This window comes from Conger conger, chromosome 10 (assembly GCF_963514075.1).
Source record: "Conger conger chromosome 10, fConCon1.1, whole genome shotgun sequence".
NCBI classification, from domain to species: domain Eukaryota; kingdom Metazoa; phylum Chordata; class Actinopteri; order Anguilliformes; family Congridae; genus Conger; species Conger conger.
The window spans coordinates 28,799,126-28,827,078 of NC_083769.1; the positions used below are offsets into that span (position 1 = coordinate 28,799,126).

The following is a 27,953-nucleotide window of genomic DNA, read 5'->3' on the forward strand; positions in this document are numbered from 1 at the left end:
TACTTGAGAAAAAAAAGATTTATTACATAACTAAAAACACTCATGAAGAAATTTTGCCAGGTAACCACACAGCAAATCAAAAAAGTACATTTCAAAAAAGATAAGAAATTATCAAAAATCTAAAGATACAAATCTAAAGATACAACTAAGATACTTGTTTTTTGGCTACATTGTGTTTACACTGATATGCCCTTCCTGACTGCTCAGTTCAAACATATGCTCAGTCATGCCTGTCAGGGGCTTCCCAGGAACACTAGTGAATTAAAAACTCCATCAGGTACTAAACTTAACAGAAAATTGAGGAGGGAGGAATTTCATGGACCCAGTCATGTTACATTTTCCCATCATTCAGGTAGCTGCCTAGCTGCATGGCCAGCTCCTCCTGGTTCCTTTCATAACCAAAATTCTGGCCAGCATCCCAGGATGGGGATGTGCTGCAATGAGCCAAAACATGACCACCTGCCTAATATGCTGTTGGTCCTCTACGTGCCGCCAAACAGGTCTGTCTCCCCATGGACTCTGCAAGACCTCTGAAGGTGCCCTGTTGTATCTGGCACCGAGACGTTAGCAGCAGATCCTTTAGGTCCTGTAACTTGTAAGGTGGAGTCGCTGTGGATTGGATTTGTTGTTCCAGCAACAATTGGCCACACCTTGAACTCTTTGTCATGTTCCTCAAACTCATAATGTGCAGTGTGGTAGGACAGATTATCCTACTGAAAGAGGCCACGGCCTTCAGGGAATTTCGCAACAATGTTTAGGTACGTGTCAAATTGACGACCACATGAATGCCTCAACCCAGGGTTTCCCAAGAGAACATTGTCCAGGGCATCACACTCCCTCCACCAGGTTGCCTTCTTCCCACAGTGCATCCTGGTGCCATCTATTGCCCAGGTAAATGACAAATGCATACTCGGCCGTCCACATGATATAAAAGAAAATGGGACTCATCGGACCAGGCGACCTTCTTCCATTGCTCCAAGGTCAAGTACCGACACTCACGTGCCCATTGTCGGTGCTTTCGATGGGGGACAGGGGTTTCGTGGGCACTCTGACCAGTCTGCACCTGCACAGCCCCATATGTGCACCGTGTGCTGTGACACATTCCTCCCGGCACCATCATTACATTTCTCATTAATCGTTTATGCGACTTGTGTCACTGTAGCCCTTCTGTTGGTTTGGACCAAACATGATAGCCTTTGTCACCCTTGCGCATCGATGAGCCTTGGGCGCCAAACACCCTGTCGCCGGCTCGTAGTTTGTCACTCCTGGGACCAATGTCGGTTGGTACTCACCACTGCTGACCGGGAACACTCCACAAGCCTTGCCGCTTAGGAGATGCTCTGACCCAGTCATCTGGCCATAACGATTTGGCCCTTGTAGCTCAGGCCTTTACGCCTGCCCATTTCTTCTGCATCCAGCATGTTGACTACGAGAACCAGCTGTTTGCTTACCGTCTAATATATCCCAGACATTGACATGTACCATTTTTATGAGATAATCAAAACTATTTGCTTCATCTGTGAGTGGTCATAATGTTTTAGCTGTGTTTGTCTTCATAAATGAATCACATGACCTTTGACAAGCCAAAATGGAGGTTAAATGCTTAAATGCTAAGGCACCGGCAAGAATGGTGCTGATACAAGTGTACCCAGGCTTCCTCTGTTCCTCAAATGTTCAACAGAGCCATTAAACAGGGCCAAGCTCATTAGAGTTCACAGGGCCAACACACTGATCACTGTGCCTGAAGAACAGGCCAGGTCCCCTGTGAAGCAGTAGCTCAACACAGTCAGATTCACTTTGTCCCACGTTCAGAATGGAGAATGTTGGGGCGCAACAGGCTAAGATGCAGCAGACTTGCGGTTGCAGTTCGCTGCAGTTGCACATTGGGGACTGGGGTTCGATTCCTGGTCCTGCCAAAAGCCAAGTTTGGCCAGCTCATGTGGAGGGGCATTAATTGGCTTGTCGTTCCAGAGGGAGGGTCTTGGCAGGGTTAGCTGATCGCCGTACAATAAGCGCCTCGGAAGCCTTGGAACCACGGACACGATTAGAGAGATGAGACGTCTTGAAGAAGGCATGTCGCTCTTCCTCGGCCCTCCAGGGGGCGGGGTGTGGATGGTGTATCTAACTTGAATTTAATAAACAAATCTAACAGAATTAAATGTATTAAATAAAATAAAAAAGAATGGAGAATGTTCAGAACAGGCTACAAATCCTGCCATTGATTGCTGATGGTGTGGAACCCCTTCCCCCACCCTCATCTCAAACTTGATCGTGATCTTTCAGCTCTTGCCTTAGGGCTTTTCATCCCAGAAAAGAATATTTTGGACATGCAGAACAAATATGGCCACAAGGCTGTTATACTGTCTCATGCTCTTGGACAGGAGAGCCTCCCATCCTCAGGGATCCATAAGGCCAACGTGCCATCCTTTCTGCTGGCCTCAAGGCCTTCTCTGGATCACATGATACCTGCCATGCAGGCAAGGGTGGTTCTAAAGGAGCCAGTCAGTCTGCTATAACGTTACTAAAATATCATTTTTACCAAGACATTGTCTTTCCCGTTTTACTGCCTTCCAAATGTGCATCAAAAGTGCTATGTTTTGCCAGTCAATCTGTTTTTATGAAGACGCTGTCGTTTCCGCTTGCAAGACTGCCAAATGTGAGTAAAAAACCAAGACGTGACAGCACAGATTGCAAGCTTATATGTAAGTAAGCCTCTAAACTTTATTTTGCTCTTGTCAGTGTGACAGGTTGAAATACTGAATATGCTGAATGGTAACATTACGATTTAAATATAATTTAAATGTTATCATTAAATAACATCAAAGTAGTTAGCTAGCTGACGTCACCTAACATTAGCGGACTAAATTGACTAGTCACTAGTTAACTAAGTAGCTAAAGAACGTTAGTCTCAACAAGAAATACATTTTTTGAATGCTTTCTTTAATATAATATGCCCCCTTGTGTAACTTATCTAGTTAGTTAGCTATGTAATGTTCTAACAGATGGTTCGGAAGAATGTGTATTTACATAATAATATTGTATCCATTGTGTAGGTGCTGGTACACAATTCTTATAGTATTTTGAATACTCAAGTACTAAAGACAATAATTACTTCATATAGTTTCTAAAAGCTCTTTAAAATGTTAACATTAAGTAAACATTCTTTTCATGTAACATTGTGACATCCCTGTGTCTGACCCCTCTATTGTTTTAAAAAATTACATTTAAATAAAGATAATTTATTTCTACGGCTGTTATTTCAAGTGTGTCTCCTTACGTTGAGTTTGTGTTTTCTGTATTATTTCAGAAGAAGACTAACATGCATCAGAGCTGGCGAGAATGTGATCTTGGACAAAGCAACAATGTGTATTATCATCATTTTAATTAATTTAATTAATCATTTTAATCATATTAAGTTAATTTGTTAGACATCCATGACCACAAATTCTTGAACAGACTTAGTTACAGGTCAGAGCCTTATTTATTGTAATAAATCTCAGGTACATCATGATGATAATACACATTCTTCCTTTGTCCAAAATCACATTCTCACCAGCTCTGATGCATACTTATCCAGTCACTTCATGTTATTCTTCTTCTCAGATTGAAACAAGCCTGTAAATATTGGTATTATGTTGGTGTACGATGAACACATATACACTATACACCTTGTAGTTTGTTCTGCAGATCACTCCATGACTTTAATGACCTTAAATATGGTCAAACAATTAGTTTTTATTCTTGGTCCATAAACATTGAATCGTCTTATGATAACAATATATGATGTATGATATACCATGTAATTCATGAGTCATAATTGGTACAATTTTGAGGCTCTTCAGTGTGCAGTGTGCCATGGAAAATGGAATGGAATGCTCTGAGTCTACTGTATGTGTAGGCTCAGAGCATTCTTTTTCATTTTCCATATGCATAACCCTTATTCCATGCCAGATCTTTGCCACACTGCCTGCTTTAGCACACAGATCAAAATTGTGAGCCTCAAAATTGTGCCCTTTCTGTTAATTTATAGGAAGATAAAACCCAGGGTATACACAATGCATTTTTGTTTGGTGGTTTGCTTAGAGCTTTTGTCCAGTGAAAAACTTCTGTTAGTGAGTTCAGAGAAGGGTCTTGATGAAAAAAGAGGCGATAGCCTATTTATTTGTCATTGGTAATGTCATCCTGTACATTAGCTTATCTGCAGCCTATATCCTATTAATGTATGTTTAGTCTTAGTAGACCAGTAATGCTTCATAGATTTTCACATCTGAAACAATAAAAAAACATAAATAACCTCAAAAGTGATTCGTACGCACAAAGTTCAGGAGATATGGTGGCCACCCCCAGACAACCCTTGGACTCCCCTTGGCCATCCCAGTAAAAAAATCCTAGAACCGCCCCAGCACGCAGGCAGCCCTCCCCCTCACTCTCAGGCACAGCCCCCTAATGAAAAAGGTCAGGCAGTCGGGCACTGAGGAGAAGACTGGCAAGACAGCCAGAAACCAGACACGTCCCATCTCCTGGCCGCCTGCTGCAAGGTCAAACCCTACAACTTTACAAGCTTTAGTGTCCGGACAGTATGCACGACACCCACTAAGACTTAACTGCCAGATTATACAGCAGCTGCATTTTAAGAGGTTTGCGTGCTCTCTGGGAGCTCATCGGTGCAGTTTGTTTTCAAAAAGGTTGTCCATGGAGACCCATGGCCTATCAAGGACAACCAAAACCAAAAAGGTGCTGCATACTGTAATGTATGCAGGACAAAAAAAAATCAATGACACATAGGCTTTATTCAAAATCTGGACATCCCCCCCCCCCCCCTTATTCCTCCCCTCTCAGCAAATATAGCCTTCATTTCTGTCCTGAAGGCAAAGGGCTACAAGGTGACTGCTTAACTCAAATGCATAACACTGCCATCTGGATAAGCACATTGGGGACTGTGAACACAAGGGCACAGAACATCAAAAAACAAGTGATCAAACCACACGTGCTATGGGCCTATGAGTAACTCCTGTCCTGACTAATGAAAACATACTCCGACAGTAACACCAGTGCTGGTGGAGCCTTCTTAACTCTCCATCTTTCCTTAATTAGTATGCAATAAATAATTACTTGTGGTGGTTGTGTTCCAATGTCAGAAAGTCTATATGAGCACAACGTGGTTATGAAACATCCACACTGGAGGATTACTATGCTGTGTAAACTATGTGGAAATTTACTGGTTGTGCATTCCCCAGGGCACATGCACAGATCTGAGCGGTTTCTCTGTGAACAGTTCATTGTGATAGCATTGCAAGATTTAACAACTGGAATCCTTATACAATTTAATGTTTTCCTATTTCTATCATAGATTTCTCTACTTTTTTCCAACAAAGGGCTCATATGAGTGTGCCACGTCAGATTCAACAAACACACCTAACTTCTAAATGAAGGTCCATTAAAATACAATATATATACAAGATTTGCAGAAATGTCTCATTTTTAGCAACATTTACAGTTCAGGTTTGCTTCTGTTCACCAAGATATTAATTGTAAAAGGCTTTTTGACCAGGGATGCCTACATTTGCAAACGACTGTATATATAATTTTGGGCAGTAGAGAAAGACTTCTGTCTTTGTTACATACACAGCCGTTGGGATCGATTCCGATCCTCAGGCTGAGCATGGTACTGAGCATGGCAGGTTTGAACAGTAATGTAAGCATTGATTTAATCTATTTATTTTATTACGCATGTCTCTGATGCACAGTGTGATGCTCACTTTTGTATCTGTGCATTATGTGATTATTTTTGCTGGCCCTGTTAGGACAGTAGTAAAGGGTGGGTTCCTATGAATCTCCAAGCCCCCCAAAGGTTCTACCGCAAACAGAACAGTCAGCAAGCTCTTGGCTGTGTGCTGTCTATTTGGCTCTGTGTGAGTGACTTCAGCCATATCTGTCAGCAGGCATTGACTCATCAGTCATTTCTGACTGCAGACTAGCAAATTGGTGTGCGGCGAAATTCCCGCCTTGCAGAGACAGATTGCGTCGCCACCCCAGTGCTTGTCAGTTGAAACGTAGGAGCTGTTACACCTTCCACTTCAATTTCAGATGTGACCACAACACACCTCCCCACCCCCACCCATCCCCTGCCCCCTTCTCTGTCCACTTCGACACCTTCCGAGCTCCTGCTAGTTCCATCCGGGCCTCTTCCTTCAGCCAACAGCATGGAAATGACAGTATCCTGGGCTGCAGCCAGTCAGGCTGTCCCACTTTTTCCGTATGCAGGTCGCTGCGGCAGGAATCCCTTGTGAGGACCTCGACTGAGACGCTTAATTGCTGCCTCCTTAACAAGCACAACATTTGCATTACTCCAACAGCCAAGCTAAGGAGAGTACAAATTTAGACATGCAAACCCTTCAGAATGTGAGCTTTTTCTGTATGCATGTACTGTATGTAATGTATGTATTTGGGTATGACTTGAGTTCATGTGTAAATGAGAAGATCATTACAGCTGCAGTCTCATCACATAGATGTGATTGGAGAGATGAATGAGAATGAGAGATGTCTCCTGGCATGTCCACGCATCCCTTTTGCTCTGTTAGTGGCTGTGTGCTTTATCCTTGCTTTGCCCGCGCTTTATCTCTCCTGGGTCTAGGCACATAATGGAAAGCAAAATGCCACTGTGGAGTTTCAATTATACCTGCAAAGGTTCTCTCTCCTTTTAACAGAAGCATAATTATTTTCCTCTTTGGGTGCTTCAGTTTCGATTGGCCAGTTGGAGTCATCTTATGTAAGGATGCAAGGACATTTGCAACAGTTAATTAGCAGATGTGAACAACTGTGAAGATGTTTCCCTTTTCTCACTGAGCAGATCAGCTGAAGCTGGGTATACACTGTACGATTTTTGCCACGAATCTGCAGTCTCAGACAAAACTTTTTAAATCGTTGAGAGCCAAAATCGGCCGTCTTTTCACATCTTTTCACGACAAATTCTCTGCGAATTCTAAAGACCGTTGTGCGAGCAGTTTCTGAGATACTCACATCACCCTGTCGGGCATGATCACTCCTCAGTCAAAGTCACTTAGATTATATTTCTTCCCCATTCTGACTGCTGAACATATTGACTACATCTGCATGCTTTTATACATTTAGTTGCTGCCACATGATTGGCTGATTAAACATTTGCATTAACAAGCTGGTGTACAGGTCTACTTGATAAAGTGTTCACTGACTGTATATGTAGCATATGCAGCCCCCTCCAAAAGTATTGGAACAGCAAGGCAAAAATTGTGCAAGCTGCTACACCACAGACAATGGACGTGTAATGAACAACCAATAGGAGCAACGTAATACAATACATGACTTACTGTAAACGATACTCACAGCACAATAAACACGTTATTTCAAGTGTCCCCTTCGACACTAAAATATGCCTTGCATGTGGATAAAGTAGCCTAGGTTAATTAAGCTGCTACCGCTCTCAAACCGTGTCACATCCTGAATAAATAGCCAAAGTTGAGAGACTCGTCAGAAACAAAGGCGCTAATATCCAAAAGCAAAATGAGAAAAACTATGTTTAGAATGACTTTTTCCGGGCAAATAATGCCAGTATTAGTGTGCAGCTTTTATGCTCCACCATCCTCAAATTCTGTGTGTGGATGTCAGATGACGTAGCCACTGTAATCGTATGCTGGAATCTCTGCTCTTATTATAGGATTCTTGGATCTTATCGCACAGTGTGACAGCAATGAAAGAGATGATATTGTCGGGGCTACATCGCACAGTGTGACATGGAACCATTGTAAAAGACGGCTGATATCGCACAGTGTACAGCCAGCATACAATAAATGGTTTGCTTTGATGCTCTGTGAGTTTTTGCAACAAAAAAAAGGGGGAAACACAATTTGTGAGTGTCTACCCAATGGAAGACTGTTTCACATACAAAGGTGCCCAAAAGAGATCAAGGGCTCTGCTGTTTATCTGGAACAAAGAATCACCTCCCAAGGGATTACTTGGGATTAGTGCAAATGTTCTGCAATATGCAAATTATAGCACCATGGAGTACAGATACAGTGTTCCAACAGAGGGTTTATTATTGTTTTAGTTTTTATTATTATTATTATTATTATTATTATTATTATTATTATTATTATTATATAATAATAATAATAATAATAATAATAATAATAATAATAATAATAATAATAAAAAATAAAAAAAATAAAAAAATAATAATAATAATAATATCAGAGTCATAACTGGTCAGAACTGTTGCTGACACATTTTTGGGAAAATAGTGTAAAGAAAAATCTGACAATTTATGTACTGGATAAAATAAATCCATGAATCTCACTTTTGAATTGTGAAAAAGGAGGTTATTTGTTATTCAATTAGTCAATTAAATTATTTGTTTTTTATATGATAACCTATGGTATAGTAGTTTGCACATTTTTGAATGTGTAGGCTGGAGAAAAATACATTAATTCAATATCTTTACTTTATGAAACCCATTCCATATGCATCACTCGTTTGTCAAGGCATTTCAGGCACATAGGCAAATACATGTCCAAAGGCTCCGTCTCTTTGTTCCACAAAAAGCTCTCACTGTCACTAGTATGTCATCATGGAGAAAAGGCTCTGTCAGAAATGGTTAAATAAAAACTTACATCCTTAGCACTTTTTGTTGACACCCCACTGAGAACAATCAGGATAGCAAATCTCAGTGCTGTATAATCTGGATACAATTAAACTCAATGTGCTGGATACAATGTGCTCATTTTAAATACACGTTTAGTCCATGACAGTAATGATTAGAGATGAAATATGTCAGACTTTAATGGAGCATCTGTGGTATTTCATCTCAATAATTGTGGCATGGTAACTGCCACAAAGCTAACATGCTGTTGAGTAGGTTAGAAGGAGAATTTACATTCTGTACCTCGGGCATGAAATTTTAATTCCAGATCTATCTTGCACACAAAAGTCAGGCCATCAGCATGATCATTTTTGAAAATGAAATGCTGTCTTTTTAAAAAAGCTAAAGTATGAAAATGAATGACAGTTATGACTATTGTATATTGCATGTAGTAGCATATACGCTTAGTGACCACTTTATTAGGTATTTATTAGCCTATCCACTTAGAGGTTTGATGCATTGGGTATTCAGAGATTATCTTTTGCATACCAATATTGTAATGCATGGTAATTTGCATTACTGTCACGTTCCCATCAGCTTCAATCAACCTTCTCCTCTGACCTCTCAAATTAACAAAGCGGTTCTGCTTTCTGAACATCTTGACTAAATCTGCATGCTTTTATGCATTTAGTTGCTGCTACATGATTGGCTGATTAAATATTTGCATTAACAAGCTGGTGTACTGGTCTACCTGATAAAGTGTTCACTGAGTATGTATGTAGCATATGCAGTCCCCTCCAAAAGTACTGGAACAGCAAGGCCAATACATTTGGATTAAATTCAAGGCTTAAACCAAGAGTAGACATTCAGAACTATTTATTGTTTAACCAATCAATCTAACAGGATACATTTGGGCAACAAGAAACACCTGTCAGTCACATGTTCCAATACTTTTTCTCACCTAAAAATTGGGTGGTCTGATACAAAAGTATGTTCAATTATATATCAATGCAAAAATAAAAATATATGCACAAGCATAATCAGAATTTGCATGATTATGTAAACAGGACATGTGAAATAATTTGTCTGTGGAGATTAATGCCCAAAAACATCTTAGGAGGGACACAACAGCAGCTGTGTGCATCAGACATAATGCTATTAGAGAGGGACAAAAAAGAGGTTACGTTTAAATGAAATCCCCTAACATATTTAGTTATTAACCCAGCTTGCCATCCATATCCCAAACCCTAAAACATTGCCAGCTGTAAACACACAAGTAACTGGCCTCATAGCCAAGTACCTCAAACCAAACTCAAACCTCTCCCCTAGCTTCGTATGATTCAAGGTGAATTTTAAAGACTCCTTATATAAAACATTTTTTACTTTATACTGTAGATTAAGATGACATGCTAGCAATATATTGCTTCTGAAGGGCCACTGACCATAGTCTGGCAGGATTGAATTATTGGTGAACAGTAGGAATGTCTTGCTGTCTTGAGACACAGTGTGTTTGGGAAATTAAATAATTCCATATAGTATGTACAGTAGAGAAGTCCAAATGTCTTGGGACATATACATTATTCGTTGATTTGGCTTTGTACTCCAGTTTTAAATTTATGATCAAACAATTCACAAGTGGGTAAAGTGCACATTGTCAGCTTTTATTAAAGGTTATTATTATATATTTTGGTTTCACCATGTAGAAAGTACAACACTTTTTATACATAGTTCACCCAGTTCGGGACACCATAATGTTTGGGACAAATGGCTTCACAGGTGTGTGGCAGCTGGGTGCGGTTTGCGGGAAGGAAGCGGGGCAATCCGAGCTCCACACCTACAGGTTAAGCAGGCATATACATGGACGGCATTGTGAATCAGTCCAGAATTTTAAGTGTGATTCTTTCCACAGTCGACGTCTGGGACTGGGGAACTATACAGCTGAGAGGTGAGAGCAGAAGCCTGTGAGCAGCCGAAAAGCTATGTGTGACTGTTTTATTTTCTTTGCATTTATTATTTTAATTCATTATTTTGGCCAGAATCCCGTGAGGGTGAAGGACTTTTGTTTATTTGACCATTTGTTTGGCTAGCTCTCTCTATCTACGCCCTGTATATTCATAAATAAACACTGGCTACCTCCAGATTTCCCAAATCTCCCTGTGTCAAGCTCTTCTGTCCTCTGAGGGGATTCAAATGGCTTGTGGCAAGGTGTTTCTAATTAGTCCGGTGTGTTCTACTGCTTCCTTAGTGCAGGTTCAAGAGAGTTCTCATCTTTGATTGCCTTTGGAGTTGTTATTGGTGTTTGGCACAAAAGTATCAGAACAGGAAGGTCATTTCCTTTTGTTTTTGCTATAGACTGAAGACAATTGAGTTTGAGGTCAAAAGATGTACTTGAGATATCTGGATTTCAGCTTTTATTTCCTGGTATTTTTATCTAGATTTCTTAAACAACTTAAATAAACCCTTTAGTGGGAAAATACACACTCACCAAGCACTTTATTAGGTATGTATTAGACTTCTTTTTTAGACATCTACTGCTATAGCCTATCCACTGAGAGTTACGATGCGTTGTATGTTCAGAGATGCTCTTCTGCATACCACTGTTGTAATAGGTGGTTATTTGCATTACTGTCATCTTCCTGTCAGCTTTGACCAGTCTGGCCATTCTCCTCTGATGTCTCTCATTACCAAGGCATTTCTTTCTGCAGAACTGGATTTTATTTATTGAAATTTTTTGCACCATTCTTTGCAAACTCTATAGACGAGTGTGTGAGAAAATCCCAGGAGATCAGCAGTTTTTGAGATACTCAACCCACCCTGTCTGCCACCAACAATCATTCCACGGTCAAAGTCACTTAGATCACATTTTGTCCTCATTCTGATGGTTGATGTAAATATTAACTGAAGCACCTGACCCGTATCTACATGATTGTATGCATTGCACTGCTGCCTCACAATTAGCTGATTAGATAATCGCATGAATAAGTAGGCATAATAAAGAAACAATGTTCCTAATAAAGTGCTTGTTGAGTGTATACTTGCTAACTTGTGTAGCAATGGATGATTTAAAGATTAGCTCAAATATAGAAAATATTTTGATTCAGATTGTAAAATAAATTTATGGTTTTAATATTTATAAGCAGCCGCTTACTAGTTTTCACTTTTTCTTGGCCTTCTGTGTAGTAGGTAGTGTAACGTGCTTGGACAGTTTGAAGTCAAGATTGCTTTCCTGGCTGATTGCCAGGATTAAGGCCAAGAGGTCTGAGAGCACAGCCAGGCCAACAGGATGCTGAAAGGAATTCACATTCAGAGCAGCTGCTGCACTGCCTTTGAAGGTAACGGAGGATTTCTAGATTCAATGAGAATGACGTAATGTCGTACAGGGTGCACTACAGAGCCTAGACAAAATTGCTTTCTGTATGACTCACAATCTGAAAGGAGAACAGTTACAGCCCGTCATGATGCCTGTCTTTCCTGAATACTCAATGCTACCTTCACCTTTATTTGGAGTCCTGACTACATGAGGTTGTGATTAGCCAAAATAATTTCATTATTGAGACTGCTGTGTTAGCCTAGTGTATGTCAACTGCCATACATACAGTGGGCTCCATAATTATTGGCACCCTTAATAGAAATGGAGAAAAAAAGGCTGCATATAATAAAGAACATGGTTAATAATCTATATGTCATGTTCAAACATATGGGAAAACGATATACTTTTATTTCAATACATTTATGCATTGTTTGAATATGTTCAAATGTTTTTTTATTTAGTTTTAATTGTTTCTGAAAATCACAGGTGTCAAAATTATTGGGACCCCAAACAATTATTGTAAATACAATCAAACAAATTGAAATTTGCAATACAATTTTACTGTATTTTAAAGTTAATCTCAGTCTAAAGGGACTACCATTACTTCCTGTTTCACTGGAATATAAAAATGAGGTAACAAGCATGCAAAATCCCTTTGTGGAAAAGGCAAAGAAATGTCAATTCAGAAGACGCAGATGGTAATTGACCATCACAAGTCTGGTAATGGGTACAAAAAAATACATAAACGGTTAAACATACCACTTAGCACTGTAAGGGCAATTATTGAAAGGCAAATTTGCCAGGAAGAGAATACGAGTGCATATTATCCCCACACACATGGAAGATGGTGAGGGAGGCCATAACCCAAGGACCACAGTTTAGGAATTGCAGAGATTGGTTGCATCTTGGAGTCACCAAGTCTCAAAAAGATCCATAAATTGGCACATCCATAGCAGCTCTTTGGAAGGGTAGCAAAAAGACAGCCCTTGCTGAACAAAAACAATCCAAACAACTGGAGTTTGCCAAACCTCATTGAAATTATGACTGAAAGAGAGTGCTATGGTCATATGAAACCAAAATGGAAAGTTTTGTCCATAAACACCATCATTACATTACATTACATTACATGGCATTTAGCAGATGCTTTTATCCAGAGCGACGTACAACAAAGTGCAGATCAAACACAAGTATAAGTGCGAAGAGGACCTGAGAGGACAGTACAGTTCCGAGTCCTAGTGTAAACAGAGATAATCAGAACCCTTGAAGAATACAATCAACTTCCAAACTAGCATACCACAGTTGGCAGCTATAATACCCTGAGTACAACAATACAATAGCTAATACAAAAAAACAACAATATCTATACAATATCTTAGGAATAGACAAAAATCCCTCAATGTCACAAATGATAGGGCTGTCATCTTTGCCAGAGTTGTTTGCACAAAGTATTCAACCATGGGTTCCAATAATTGTGGAACCTGTTTTTTGGTGAAATACATTTCTTGTTTGAAAAATGTAAGGCTTTGGTTGATTCCATTGAATCATTAATAAAGCACACTATTTTATGCATGTTGGATAATAAAGCTTATATTCAATAACACTTTTGCCAATAATTATGGAGCCCACTGTAGAATACTGTGTGTTACACAATTGGCACAAAGTTTCTTATTACATATAGAATAGTTGCCTGTGCTAATCAACAAATTTAAATAATTGCTTAAAGAGCTATTCAACCTTACACTAATTGTATTTCTGCACCATTAAATTTCTCTGGAATGTAAAAACCAGGAATTACCATCCAAAGGTCATCACACAACATTCTCTTAATGCTGTCTTGCGAAGAATCAGTAAGTTCTATTCAATTAAGATAATTAAAAATTCAAAAACATTCCCAGGAGGCACCAGGAGAACATTCCAGCACATTCCAGTGCATACAACATGTTGCCCTGTGCACTCTTAAATTAATGGAAACTAAAGATGAATGTAAAAGTATAGAGATGGATCAAAGACATTCATTTCAAATAAACCCTTACTTCAGTCCACTGGCCTGAATTCAAGCATCAATTCTCATGAACTATGGCTGTGTCCAAAACTGCAAAGACGCTGCCTTCCTAGGCAGTATTCTAAGGCAGGGAGGCATCGAGTGTCATCCAAATCCAAAGTGTGTAAGAAATGTTGCCATCTAAGGTGCCTTAATTTGAATAATTTTGAAGGCAGCATCAATGCATCCTTTGCCGGGCAGGACATCCCATAATCCTTTGCGATTAACTTTATGCTTACTTCCATTAATGGCAGCTGAAAACAACAGTGGAGTTCACAAAGAACTATAAAAGAGCTCATCCACAAGTGCAAGTACACAGCGAGCTCAATATTTTGTTTTAGTCATATATTTTAAACAAAATTTGAATGACTTAACACGCTGAAATAACGTATTTAGGGCCAGATGTACTAAGCCTTTTGCAACGATTTTCAGGCATACATATGACGCAGTCTGCCCAGGAAACATGCGTCGTATTTATCAAACTACCACAAGGGGCTAGAACCGCAGTATGTGTGAGATCTACTCCCGTCATCACAAGATGCACTTCTGTCCTCAATGTATAAGCATTTAAGGGTCAATCACGCAAATAAAGGGCGGAGATTTTATCAGTGTGGCTGATCATTGAATTTACTAAAGTTTATGCAATTGTGTGAAATTTCTCCACCTCTAAAGAGCAGGCGTAAACCAAGTCACAGATCTAGGCTTCGAAGATGCACTGAAATAATCTTTGCAACAAGAATCACACTATTACAACCCCCTGAGCAAACAATAAACAGATTATTAATAATAAATATGAATTAATGATCGCAGCCAAGCAATAATTAAGGCTGGGTGTTTGTCACAGAAAATATTTACTAAATAATAAATTAAATGAAGCAATATCTCATGCAAAGCAATGGGAAGTGACTGAAATAACGTTCTCAACCATAGTGACAGTATCTGAAGCTTTAAAAAATATGAGAAGGCTAAATGCAATGATATGCTGCTTTTAATTTTGTCCATTGTGGAAAGAGCTTGTGTTTGTTTTGATTAGACACATAGCTAAAACAGCAGCTGGAAATGTTTTAACTGCAAGTTCTAGACAGCTTGGTTGTGCGAAACAAGAGACTGATGGAGTTATGATAAAACCAAGGTACAATAAATATATTAGTCCTATGTTAAAACCCAGTAATATAACGCAGCCACTGTGAGGCAAAGGTGGTTGAGAGGGCAGTTTTTTTTTCTGCAGCCCCGCCCTTTCCATTATCTTTGTCTCAGTGGATCTCAGTGTAAGTTAAAAATATAGCTATGTTAACTGTTCCAGAAATAGAGAACTACTCTCTCTCTCTCTCTCTCTCTCTCTCTCTCTCTCTCTCTCTCTCTCTCTCTCTCTCAATCCTTCTCATTCTCTCACTGGTATTTTATCTCTTTCATTTCTGACACTTTAAAGACACAAGCCACATTTCTCTTTTTCATTAGCAGTTGCTATATGGCCTTTTGACTTGTACTATGGTTTCCAATGAAGGGTCCATGCCTCTTTGAACACAGTCTGTGCTCTGCGCTGTGCAGGGCTTGGAGCCAGGCAAATCCTTCCTGGATTATTGAGCTCATAGCCCACAGCCGCCTCTAAACTGCATGCTTCACCACTTTCACATCACCGTGTTTCTTTACCTGTGGGCTCACAAATGAAATAATAATTTATAGAAATGACTGTAGGAATTGCTTCCAGGGAAATAAGTATTGCCACTTTATGTTTGTTCTGTGTGTGTGTGTGCGTGTGTGTGTGTGTGTTTGTGTGTGAGAGAGAGAGAGAGAGAGAGAGAGGGAGATAGAGAGAGATCAAGTTGGACGCCTGTAGTTTGACTGATTATGTGTGCATGTATGTACATTTTTTTTCTACTCATAATGTGGTTACTAATCAGTAGAATTTCATTGCTATTGCTCTTCTGAGAAGTTAAACTTTCAAGCTAATTCTGAATATTAATTAAACTAAACATGATTGATGTCCACTGTGCCATCTTCAGGCCTCTCTGTTTTATTACATATGAGGCCAAGTGCAGGGAGTGGGAGCCAGAACGGATGTGCAGAAAGGGTGTAGAGACGTACTGACTGACAGAAGCCTTTTTGTTTAGGCAGAACCCTCTAAACCATGATCATCATCAAAGTCATCATCATAGTGGTTCTCTCAATTGTTATTAAGATTTAAGATGATATAGAAAAATGAAATGGGAGCACTGTAGGTCTAGGCTGTTGTTACGTTAATTAATTTCTACGGTTATTTCCCAGAGCCGATTTGTGCCTAACTATACAATGTAAGTAATTTGATTCAAATATAAACTATTTCTCACCATAGACCTAGATATAGAACATAGATCACATTGTAGCTCCCTGCGGGAATTGAAAGCCAGAGTGGTCATCATGCACTGCTATACTCATTACCCTCAACATCTCTCAAGAGCAAAATTGTTGCAGATGATTTCCCACTGCGCAAGAAGAACTGCACATTCATAAGCAAATCTAAAAAACAAGTTTGCACAGTATGCTCTGGATTCATAGTAGAGTGTGAGAGAGAGTTATACAAGGCAGCCAGCTACCCAATTCTAATACTTTTCTCTAGTTACAACAGCTGTATGGGAAGCTGACATGTTAGACCCTATGAAGCTAGTAAATTGAATAGAAATTAAATTGCCGGTCTCCCAGCGTGTGCCATCAAGCCCCTCCAGCTGGTCCAGAATGCTGCAGCCCGCCTGATCACCAATCAGCCCAGGTCGGCTCATGTCACCCCGCTTCTCATTGGCCTCCACTGGCTTCCCATTGCCGCACGCATCCGTTTCAAGGCCCTAGTGTTGGCATTTCAGGCTGCTAAGGGGACTGCCCCACCTTACATACAATCCCTGATCACTCCCTACTCCCCAGGTAGACCACTCCCGTCTGCCAGCTCTGGTCGCCTTACGGTTCCCTCTCTACGTGCACCTGGCGGTCGAGCTGCACGTTCACGCCTGTTTTCCGTTCTGGTTCCTCAGTGGTGGAATGACCTGCCTACCACTGTCAGAACAGCAGAATCCCTCCCCCTATTTCGACGCAGACTCAAAACCCACCTTTTCAAACTCTACCTTAGTCCTCCCTCCTGATTTCCCCTGCCCCTTCTTTCTGATATCCCTATCCTTGTCTAACCCCCCCCCCCCCCCCCAAAAAAAAAAAAAAAAAAAAAAAATGATGACAACTCTGTTTAGAACAGCATTTCCTGTGTATTTTGCTACTTTCTGGATGTGATGCTCTGACTTATGGTAGAACCTATGCACTTGTAAGTCGCTTTGGATTAAAAGCGTCTGCCAAATGACTAAAATGTAAATGTAAATGTGAATTGAAATTAAATTAAATTGATTAAATTAAATTGCATTTTATTGCTTGCATGTTTTTACAACTGCATTTGTAGATTTGTGGGAAGGTTAAATGGACGTAAATTATTAATTGATTCTTATATAGTGTAATTTTTATGCTAATGTGCCATCTACTGCAGCAGCGGTGTTATATAATGCAATACTGTGGACTCTCTGACCACCCCCACAACCTGTCACATTCATATTTTAAGGGTACAATAGGTTTTTGCGTTAAAACATTGTTACGAGACTATTGTAAATCCCTTCCTATCATTGAGAAAGCCTCACTGACATGTTGACTCACCCTCTGCCTGTGTTTATAGTCCTTAAATTCGGGTTTCAAATTATAAAGTTGACAGCCCGACACTCTGTATCAAAACATTCATTCAAGCTCATTGGTTGAAAATTGGTTCTAACTGCCACAGCCTAATGGCGTTTCAACATCAACATTTTTACAGAGAAGGGGGAGGGATAAACAGTATTGTGGTTTGAAGGTGTTTGTTGCTGCTATTCCTCTCTTGAATGTTAGAAGTCCGAAATTACCTATTATAGCTTTAAGGTAGGTAATGGTATTATGGTATAAATGCAACACGTGATTGTGCCACTAACTGCTGACAAATAAGAACTTCCACAGACAGTGATTTATTTCTTTGGTTGAAAACAATCTTGGTTACTTTAGCTAACTGACCACTCACCACCCCAAAACTCATCATATATAGTTTGGAGTGTGGATAGTATTGGGCAGCCTATAGCCTAGTGGTTATGGTGCTTGAGTGGGACCTGGAAGGTTGGAAGATCAAGCCCCACAATAAGTAGCCACAATAAGATCTGTGCAGTTGTTGGGCCCTTGAGCAAAGCCATTAATTAAAACAGACGATTGATCGATGATAATTTTTCATGACCAAAAAGACTTGTTGTTACTTTGAGTGAGAATCTATCCAGAAAGGGTTTGCATGTGTATTAGGTACACCTGTAGAACAGCTTGCTTATGCAAATACTGTATCTAATCAGTCTGTATCTGTACCTTTTTGCTCACCAATCACTCACTGGTTGTTTTTTGCACCACTGTAAACTCCAGAGATTGTTGTGAGTGAGAATCCAAATGTGTCTGTATGCTTTTATGCACTGAGTTGCTGCCTCATGATTGACTGATCAGATATTCGCATTAGCAAGCTGGTGTACCGGTGTATCTAATAAAGTGGTCACAGTGTTTGTGAGTGTGTGTGCGTATATATATATTTTCACTTCCCCATGACAATTCCTCTCTCCCATTCCTTGATGTTACTGATTCATGGTTTTGTATTGGAGCACCACAGATTGGCACCGCCAGATTTTCACTTCAATCAACTTATTTGTTGATGAATAGCGCTTGATAACAGGAGGTGAACAGTGCGGTTGGAATGGACTGTCCTGGAGCCAAGTATTACTCATTTTTCAACTTGACCTCACATGTCATCTCTATGTAGATATGGATATTTCTATAGGTCTTGTCGAGAATTGATTTATGGAGAATGAAATGAAGCATTTATTTCAGGCCTGCCATATCTCCTTCCAATTTACCGGCATCAATGAGATAGGGTGCATGTAAATGGGATATAGGGAACCTTAGAGGATAGCTAGATATATATTTTCGAAATGTAAATGAAGGTGTGCTGCGATGGTAGGCACTTATTCTACATGGTCAATGATTCCTGTTTTATTTTCATGTACAGGGTGCGTGGCTCATTTTGTCTCAGAAATGCCTTGAAGCTCATCTGAATAAAAAAAAATCAATACTGCTATGAAAAAGGTTAACAACACTCTTGAGTTTGGAACCTTGTTGATTTTGCCTGATCTTACTTCAAATGAAATCTTTTCATTGTTCATTTTCCATACACTTGAATGCCAGGGTAATAATTCTCAAACTTTTTTATTTACTCTCTTTCCATTTTTTTCCCATTGTCTTCCCCACTCCAGATGGGAAATGCTTCAGATTTGTTTGTTTCCAACATATCGAAAGAAAATGACTTCCTCATGGGATCTATTTATGCCATTTTTGGTAAGTTCGTCAGATAGGCTAATGTTCATGGCTTGCAAGTAAGATGATGCTGGCTTATTCTTTGAAAATATGAGTGTAACTGTCAATGAAAGTGATGAGTCTTACTATCCTATGCCCTTAGTTGATGTATATATTATGCATTATATACAGTGACAGGTTTGGTGTGCATCTGTATATCTTATTTTTCAGCTGAAGACATTGTTATTTATTTTTCATTACTTTTTCGAGCATCAGCATGAAATGTACAATATATCATCGAAGGAAAACCCTCAATAAAGTTGCCCTTAATAATGTGATACAACTGTCCTCATAAGACAAATTGATAAATTGACTTTCTCTCTCTCTCTCTCTCTCTCTCTCTCTCTCTCTCATTCTTTTTTTCTCTTCTATCTATCTCCTATAGGGGTCCTATCTCTTCTGGGCAATAGCATATTGTTGTTTGTTGCCTATCGGAAAAGGCCCTCCTTGAAGCCAGCCGAGTTCTTCATTGTTAATCTATCCATCAGTGATCTTGGGATGACCATAACCCTCTTCCCCTTGGCAATACCCTCTTCTTTTGCGCACAAGTAAGGACAGTTGCTGGCTTAATATATTAAGGGTATTACATACTGCTTACAAAGAAGTTGTATCTTATGACAAACTGTGTACAGAAAGTGTCATACTTTTGCAGTGACTATAAAACTCTGTCTTGAGGAATAACTGAAAGATTCATGCAAGGCATGATGAAATAAATTGTTTGTCAGAAGGACAAACAAATCTGTTGAGTATCTCCCCAGTTTCTGGTCATTTTGAGCTGAAATGATCAGGGTTACCAGCTGAACGCCAGGAAGGTCAGCTTTAATTATCTAGTATGTTCTTCATGTGTGTCCCTGTGTTCTCAGTTTCAAGGGGTAGAAAGGGGTAGAAAATGTAAAAGCTGCTGGGAGAATCTGTCTGTCCTTCTGTTTGCCCATATGTGTCTGTCTGTCTATCTAGGTGGCTGTTTGATGAGCTCACCTGTCAGTACTATGCTTTCTGTGGAGTTTTCTTTGGCCTGAGCAGTCTGACTAACCTCACAGTCCTCTCCTCTGTCTGCTGTCTTAAAGTCTCCTACCCTCACTATGGTAAGCACTCACTCCTTAAGACAAATCTAAATTATATTAGGTACTGAATATTTGTTTGATGCAGAAACTTTCACATTTATGATGACTTTATAAAGAGCTCACAGCATGACAAATAATGTGATTGTTGGGGATTTGTGCTCTTTGACTGTGAGGATTAAACCTTAACCTGAAGCTCACCTACACACCATATTTGCACTCCTTACATGCTGCCGCACTGATGTAACCATCACGGTCACCAACGCTGTAACCTTGTATAAGGGTTTCTAAGACATCCAATCCCTCCCCCACCATGAGCAAGCTCTGTATGTGCAGATGGCAGACCTGTTCAGAACTCCTATACTCCTCTCTGTAGCTGCTGAATCACAGGCAACCAGTTAAAGCATTTTTTCAGTTCTTAAATTTGAGAAGGACAAGAGACAAAAAGGAAACAAGGAAACAAGGAAACACCGCCTTGAATTTGTGTTCTGCTGAATTAGAAAGTGTGAATTTAAATAATTGCTAGGATCAGCCTGAAAAATGAAATTGCTAATGAGAGGCATTCATCTTTGTGCCACTCAAGTCCCCAAATAATATCTTACATAACTCTAATCTTTTTTCTGGGGGGTGGGGGAGTGGGGAATTAATCCCCCACTGGCAACACCACAGCCTCCTTCACAATGGAGTAAAAAAACAAAATACTGATGATCGAAAGTATGTGTTCTTCTGCTGAATCTTTTCATCGGTTCATAATTATCAACAAATGACTAATTACTAATGACATTAACCAGCAACTATTTCTTCTAAAATATTCAAAAAGTTATTCTAAAATACATTTTAAATTACATTATTAAATTATTAAATTACAATATTTCCTGAGTGACTTGCTAGCTATATTAGATACAGCATGCATCTTTTGGTATTTTGGTCATCCTACCTTTAAGCTTAATATTCTTTCCCTTTAGAGTAAGTAACCTAAATGTTTTTTAAAAAATTTAAACCACGTCATCCAATGTGGTGAACTGATGCAATATACTTTGAGCTTAACCCTAGAATGCACAACATGAGTAAAAATGACCCGGCTAGACCCCACCCATCCATCCATCCATTATCTGAACCCGCTTATCCTGAACAGGGTCGCTGGAGCCTATCCCAGCATACATTGGGCGAAAGGCAGGAATACACCCTGGACAGGTCGCCAGTCCATCACAGGGCACACACCATTCACTCACACACTCATACCGACGGGCAATTTAGACTCTCCAATCAGCCTAACCTGCATGTCTTTGGACTGTGGGAGGAAACCGGAGTACCCGGAGGAAACCCACGCAAACACGGGGAGAACATGCAAACTCTGCACAGAGAGGCCCCGGCTGACGGGGATTTGAACCCAGGACCTCCTTGATGTGAGGCGGCAGTGCTACCCACTGCACCATCCGTGTTGCCCTGGCTAGACCCCGTGTCTATTTATTACATCACTGTAATTCATTAATTTTATCCTTCAGTATTTCATGAATTCCTCAAAGAACCTATTTTGGTGATTACAACACTTTTTTTCTCTTCTTATTTTTTAAATAAAAATTATTTCATTCTTAACCTTAGTTTACATGGCATGTGTGAGAAATATGAAATATAAAAAGTACAATATAAGAGCTTACTAGTTTGACGAATTACAGTACTAATGTTGTCTGCCAGCTGTTAAAGACTGAAAAGCTAGCCATTGGCATTCACAATGCATTGTCATAGAGCTGTATGCAAAGATCACAGCAACAAACAAGTTTGGATGTTGGGTTTACTATAATTTTTTTTTACATTCACTAGTTTCTTATAGTATTCATAATGATCATGGTTATCTGTGATGTACGTGTGCTGAAATAATATAAATTTCAAATTACAAATTACAAGCATCAAATATAACATCAAGACATCCTTGTGTAGTTCAAATCACTGCCAAATTACTTTAATGCACTTTTTTATATAATATGTATATATTTTTTAATTTGCATATACAGGTTATTTTTGATCCATTGCATGCATTTTAAATGGTTTGAATACGTTGTGCACATTACCCAGTTGAACTCAATAACCCAATGTTGAACTGGTATAAATGTACTGAAGTAATACCTGAATAACTGAATTAATCGAATTTGCTGAAAAAGGAGGGCAGTTTAAAAAGGTATTGTCTATGCCCTCTATAAATGGAAGATTGTTTTGGAGAGAAATGTTTCTTTCAAAATCAAATTATTTATGCAAATGATTGCAACTAATTATTTGTTTGCATGAGTTGGCAAAGGATGCACACATGAACTCTCACACACAAGGACAGATCTGACCAGTAGATGACCAGTAGATGGGACCTTCTTCAGGCAGGGGTGAGACCCATGGGAGAGATGGGGATTTTAAGTAAAAGAACAAGTGCAAAACCAAACCAGTGTGAAAAATCAAGTCAAAGCTGACCCAACTAACTAAAACCTCCACACAAATCAGGAGCGTTTGGCTGTGGGATGGCGTAGATCACAGACATTATTTGATTACACAAGGTTTCTGCATACACTAGGAGGAGTATCAGATTCAGAAGGGCAGGGTCAAAACAGCATCAGTAAAGTGACTGAAAGGAGACATGGTGCGACGATCCAGCAAAAGCAGACATATGATATGTGGGGTTATCAGGTTCTAAATCTAGTCTTTATTTATACCAGGAAGAAAGAGAGCATTCTCCAGTATGAACCCTGTGAAGCCCATGTATGGTGGCATATGATTGACCTCAGCGTAAGGGATGTGGGTAGAATACCTGGTCAATCATATAAAAACGCACAACAGCATTCCTCCCCTGGGTCTCATTCTAGCTGTTGGATGACCTTGTGTGCTGCTCTTGATCCTTTCTATATAGATGCCCCCTGCCTCGGTATTGAACCCAGTTAAACACTGCTAGTTAACAACGGCTGCAGGTGAAAACACCTTTTTGCGGTGCTGTGCTCTGGTTTGCCCTTCTGTGGCTTGATTTATGAGAGAGGCACCTAAGCCACGCTGTGGTCAGTCATGTAGATGGACCCTTCACATCCAACATCCACAGGGCTTGAAATCACATAGCATTTCAAATTTAGATGCATAGTGCTTATGATGGATCAAAGAAGTTTAAGTAGAGAACGTTATAGCCTGCCCTTCAGCAAAAAACTCAGCGTTACTTAATGTGTGTGTGTGTGTGTGTGTGTGCATGTGAGTATGAAAGACAGGAGCTCCTTTAACTTGTGTGAAAAACCAGTAATTAATGATGGCTAGGAATACAGCCTTCCGAGTACAGGTAGCAGGGGTTTCAGCACCGGCACACTTCCTGGTTTCACAGATCAGCCCTTCTTTCTGAGGGCTGACATGTATCTCCCACTCTTCTTTGGTTTGTAGAGGCTCCCTATCTGGCTCTGCTCAATCACTGGACTATACTACTTATCCAAAACAAAGAGCTCATGAACACAGGAATAAAACAGTCTGTTCACCCCACTATCCCCCTCCGTCTCACTATCAAACCAGGAAGCAGAGATAGCAGCAGATCCCCCCTCAGGCAGCATGTCAATAACATCCTCAGCGTCTTTAGACTGCCTGACGTTTACCATGTGGACCTTCAATAAATCAATTAGCTGCAGAATACAGCCGCTCATTTACTCATGACGCATGGAACACGTGTAGCGGTCATGTGAAGGGCTTTTATTCGTTGTCAAACTGAAACTAACTGTGGGAGTTTAGGTGCACTTTTTAGATTTTGAGACTGTAGAGTAAGTCTAGGAATTGCATGTGTTGTCTCTATGTCAGGAGGGTAATGACTAAATCGGAATGTGAATGCTTGAATGGAGCATACTATGAAAGCTAAGAAATTGGATTGTGTTTCTCCAGTGTTTCTCCCCGGTGTGTATAAGCATAGTACAAACTTCACTTCTGAATTTTTTTTACTGAGAGAAGAAATAATTAGTCTCTGCATTTACATGAGGTCATGCCTAAACATGCACATGAGAAAACGTGAACATTATAATTGCATATATTTATTTATATTTTTTACTCATCCGCTGCTGGTGTTTAATTCCATGGATCAGACCCTGGTTCTGCGACCTGTTTGCTTCTCAGTTAAATCTCCAGCCTGATTAAAACCAACACTGATTCACCAATCACAACCCTCAGGCTCATGATGTTTGTTTAATGTTCTACTGCATAGTATCAGATTTCATCAAACACAAGTATTCTGCTGGCCACAAATTCATCCGCTCATACTCACACTGTGTTCTGTATCTTCACCAATGACTGACCCCTGAGCCTATATACATGTTACCTTGACTAGTTTGATCCTTCAGCTGTTTGCCATGTGATGTGAATGTACTGAACACATCAAAATTTCGGTTTTAAGTCAAAGTTGTTGATGATTGGATGTTTTTGGACCATAATCGAATGGTACTGAGCACTTAGTAATTGTATTTAGAAAGGGAGATATAACAGTGAGCTACTAACAGGCCAAAAATACAAAACAATTAAAATATTAAATAACAGCATCTGTACTCATGTAAATATATATTAGAACTGAATAACTCATGAATTTTCTTCATTTTAGCTAGCTAGTTTCACAGCTATAATCACACAAGAAGAGGATTGTTCTGTTGCTTTGGGTAAATATGTGATGGTAAACACTGTAGTAGTGCAGTTTTTCTGGGCCACCGTCCCCCACCCGTGAAAAGGCTGTGGCAACATCAGAAAAACTGGACAGTAGTTATTTAATTGAGTTATTTAATATAACTGGTTGCCACCAGTTATAGCTAGCCTAAACCAGCAACAGCAGTTCACAATCAATGCCCCGTTTTCCATAAACTGAGGGCCATACACCCATGGATGTTTTCGTAGACTGACAGTAGCTGTTTGCGTAAAATCCAGACTCCAAAGTGTCCAAGTTAATACAAGCACGTTACACTAGCTACTGCACAGAAGGACAAGAAACAGTGAAAACTGGTAAGCGGCTGCTTATAAATATTAAAACCATAAATAGATTTTACAATCAAAATCGAAAGCCCCAATATTTCCCATGTCTTGAGCTAATGGTCAAAGCTGACAGGAAGGTGACATTAATGTAAATAACCACACATTACAACAGTGATATGCAGAAGAGCATCTCTGAAGTGGATAGGCGACAGCAGTAGAAGTAAAAAGAAGTCTAATAAATACCTAATAAAGTGCTTGGTGAGTGTACATACATAGTACATACATACATGCATAAGCGAGTCATAGATTTTCCAAGAAAAAAAGCTGCCTCTAGGACTGAGTACATTTTGCCTTTTTGTCAAAAAGGCAAAATGATATGATATGATTTCATGATATGGGACTTAATTGGTGTAGTCATTGTGCTATTGTTATTTGTCCTGCTTGTCAGCCAACTAGAATGGATCAAAATATCTTTGTGCATGAGCATATATTTAATACATAATAATATTCATCAATAAGGGGTTGACAATGCATATGATTAGACAAAGCATTTAAGTCATCCAGGCAGGAAAAAGAACATTCTCATGCGCATACAGTAAATGATTAAAATTGTTTAGTTAAGGCTCTTTTCCTATCCATTCTGTGCTTTTAATCCTGAAATGATTATGTAACACAGGTTTGTTTTTTATTTTCCCTCTGTGACTAAAACCAATATTGAGTCTACCACAGAGTATAGCTGGAAAACATTTAGAGTGCATTATTAATGAAGTAAATAAAGTACACTACATGCAGCTCAGCCATAGTAATCACGTATAAGGATTGTTAAAGTGCTGTGCATTCCTTACGTGCATTAGGGTTTGGACAAAAACACAGCAATATGTAAAAAAGCCATGGAAGTATGAAGTAGCAACATTTCTTTAAAATAATTTAACTTTTTAACTGGTCTCTTTGCCTCTCATCAACCAATGACAGGAAACAAGTTCTCCTCTTTTCATGCCCGCTTCCTGGTGGTGGGGGTGTGGTGCTACGCCTCCATTTTTGCGGTGGGGCCCCTGGCCCAGTGGGGTCGTTACGGCCCCGAGCCCTATGGAACAGCCTGCTGTATCGACTGGAAGGCCTCGAACACAGAGCTGTTAGCCATGAGCTACATCGTCTGCCTGTTCCTCTTCTGCTACATGGTGCCCTCCACCGTCATCTTCGTCTCCTACCTCTTCATCTTCATGACCGTGCGCGGCTCCCGCCAGGCCGTTCAGCAGCACGTCTCCCCGCAGAACAAAACCACCAACGCCCACAACCTCATCGTCAAGGTAACGTTCAAACCCGTTGCGCCTACACCCCCCATTTTTAGGTTGGGAGCAGGCGATGAGGAGATCAGGGGGCGGGGGAGGTAAGTAAGGGGTTAATTGCACAGAATTGGTTTACACAACCACTCCTTTAGTGGGTTGTGCTTCTAGTATGCCTCATTCTTCAAGTGCTTTGATATATTGATATATTTGATATAACTAAATTACATATATAGCTCTAATTTAAAAGCAGCAAAATCCCCGAAGATATTATTTTGTAATAAAAAATTTTGTACAATAAAACAAAAAGGTTGTACAATAAAAGAATATGAAGGATAGAGCAAGCCAAATGCTTTTTCACACCCCTTTCACGCTTGTCTCTATCCACATACATGTGTCCACCCAGTTGTCCGTGGCTGTGTGCATCGGTTTTCTGATGGCGTGGAGCCCTTATGCTGTGGTTGCCATGTGGGCGGCCTTCGGAGACTTTGGCAGCGTGCCGCCCATGTCTTTTGCCCTGGCCGCCATCTTTGCCAAGTCCTCCACCCTCTACAACCCCATGGTCTACTTGGTCTTCAAGCCAAACTTCCGGAAATCTCTGTGCCGGGACGCAGCACAGTGCCGACGCCGGCTCTGTCCCTCTGTGTGTGGCTGCGAGGCCACGCCCATGCAGAGGAGCTGTTCTAACCGTTCACAGCGCAACAACAAGGATGTCGACAACTCCACCCGCCTCTCAAACGGCCTACCAGAGTGTCACGAGGCCTGTCACCACTGTCCGGAGGCGGGGTCAGGGTGCCTGGCCACACCCCAGAGGACCGCTCGCATCATGACAGGCTCCACCCATAGTGAAGTTGCTGTCAGCCAGCTCTCCAATGAATTTCAGAGTGACTTCCTCTAGAGATCATCTCTGTTTGATAGAGGAGATGGATTGAGGAGTGTGTGTGTACATATGTGTGTGTAGTTTCAGTATGTGTGTGCATGAATTTGGCTGTATGTATAAGTGTTAGCGTGTGTGTGTGTGTGTGTGTGTGTGTGTGTGTGTGTGTGTGTGTGTGTGATTGATAACAGCAGCAGCACTTTGCCATATTCAGTTACAGGGAGTCCGCACACTTTAAGCCATGTAGCAAACATGTAAAACTTACTGCCAAAATACACAATAACATTGTGGATGGACAAGTTTGGGTTGGACCAAATGAAAAAGGTTTATGTGTGTGTGTGTGTGTGTGTGTGGAGAGAGGCAGAAGGGCAGAGAGAGAGAGAGAGAGAGAGAGAGAGA

General features: G+C 40.1%; 1 protein-coding gene across 1 annotated transcript; it reads left to right on the forward strand.

Moving 5' to 3' along the window:
- Nucleotides 1-13,539: 13,539 nt before the first annotated feature.
- Nucleotides 13,540-27,575, forward strand: opn7b (opsin 7, group member b). The gene is made up of 6 exons (XM_061258944.1): nt 13,540-13,551; nt 19,281-19,362; nt 19,766-19,928; nt 20,338-20,465; nt 26,367-26,701; nt 27,084-27,575. The coding sequence occupies exons 1-6, from the start codon at nt 13,540-13,542 to the stop codon at nt 27,573-27,575; spliced, it is 1,212 nt and encodes a 403-aa protein (XP_061114928.1).
- Nucleotides 27,576-27,953: the final 378 nt, after the last annotated feature.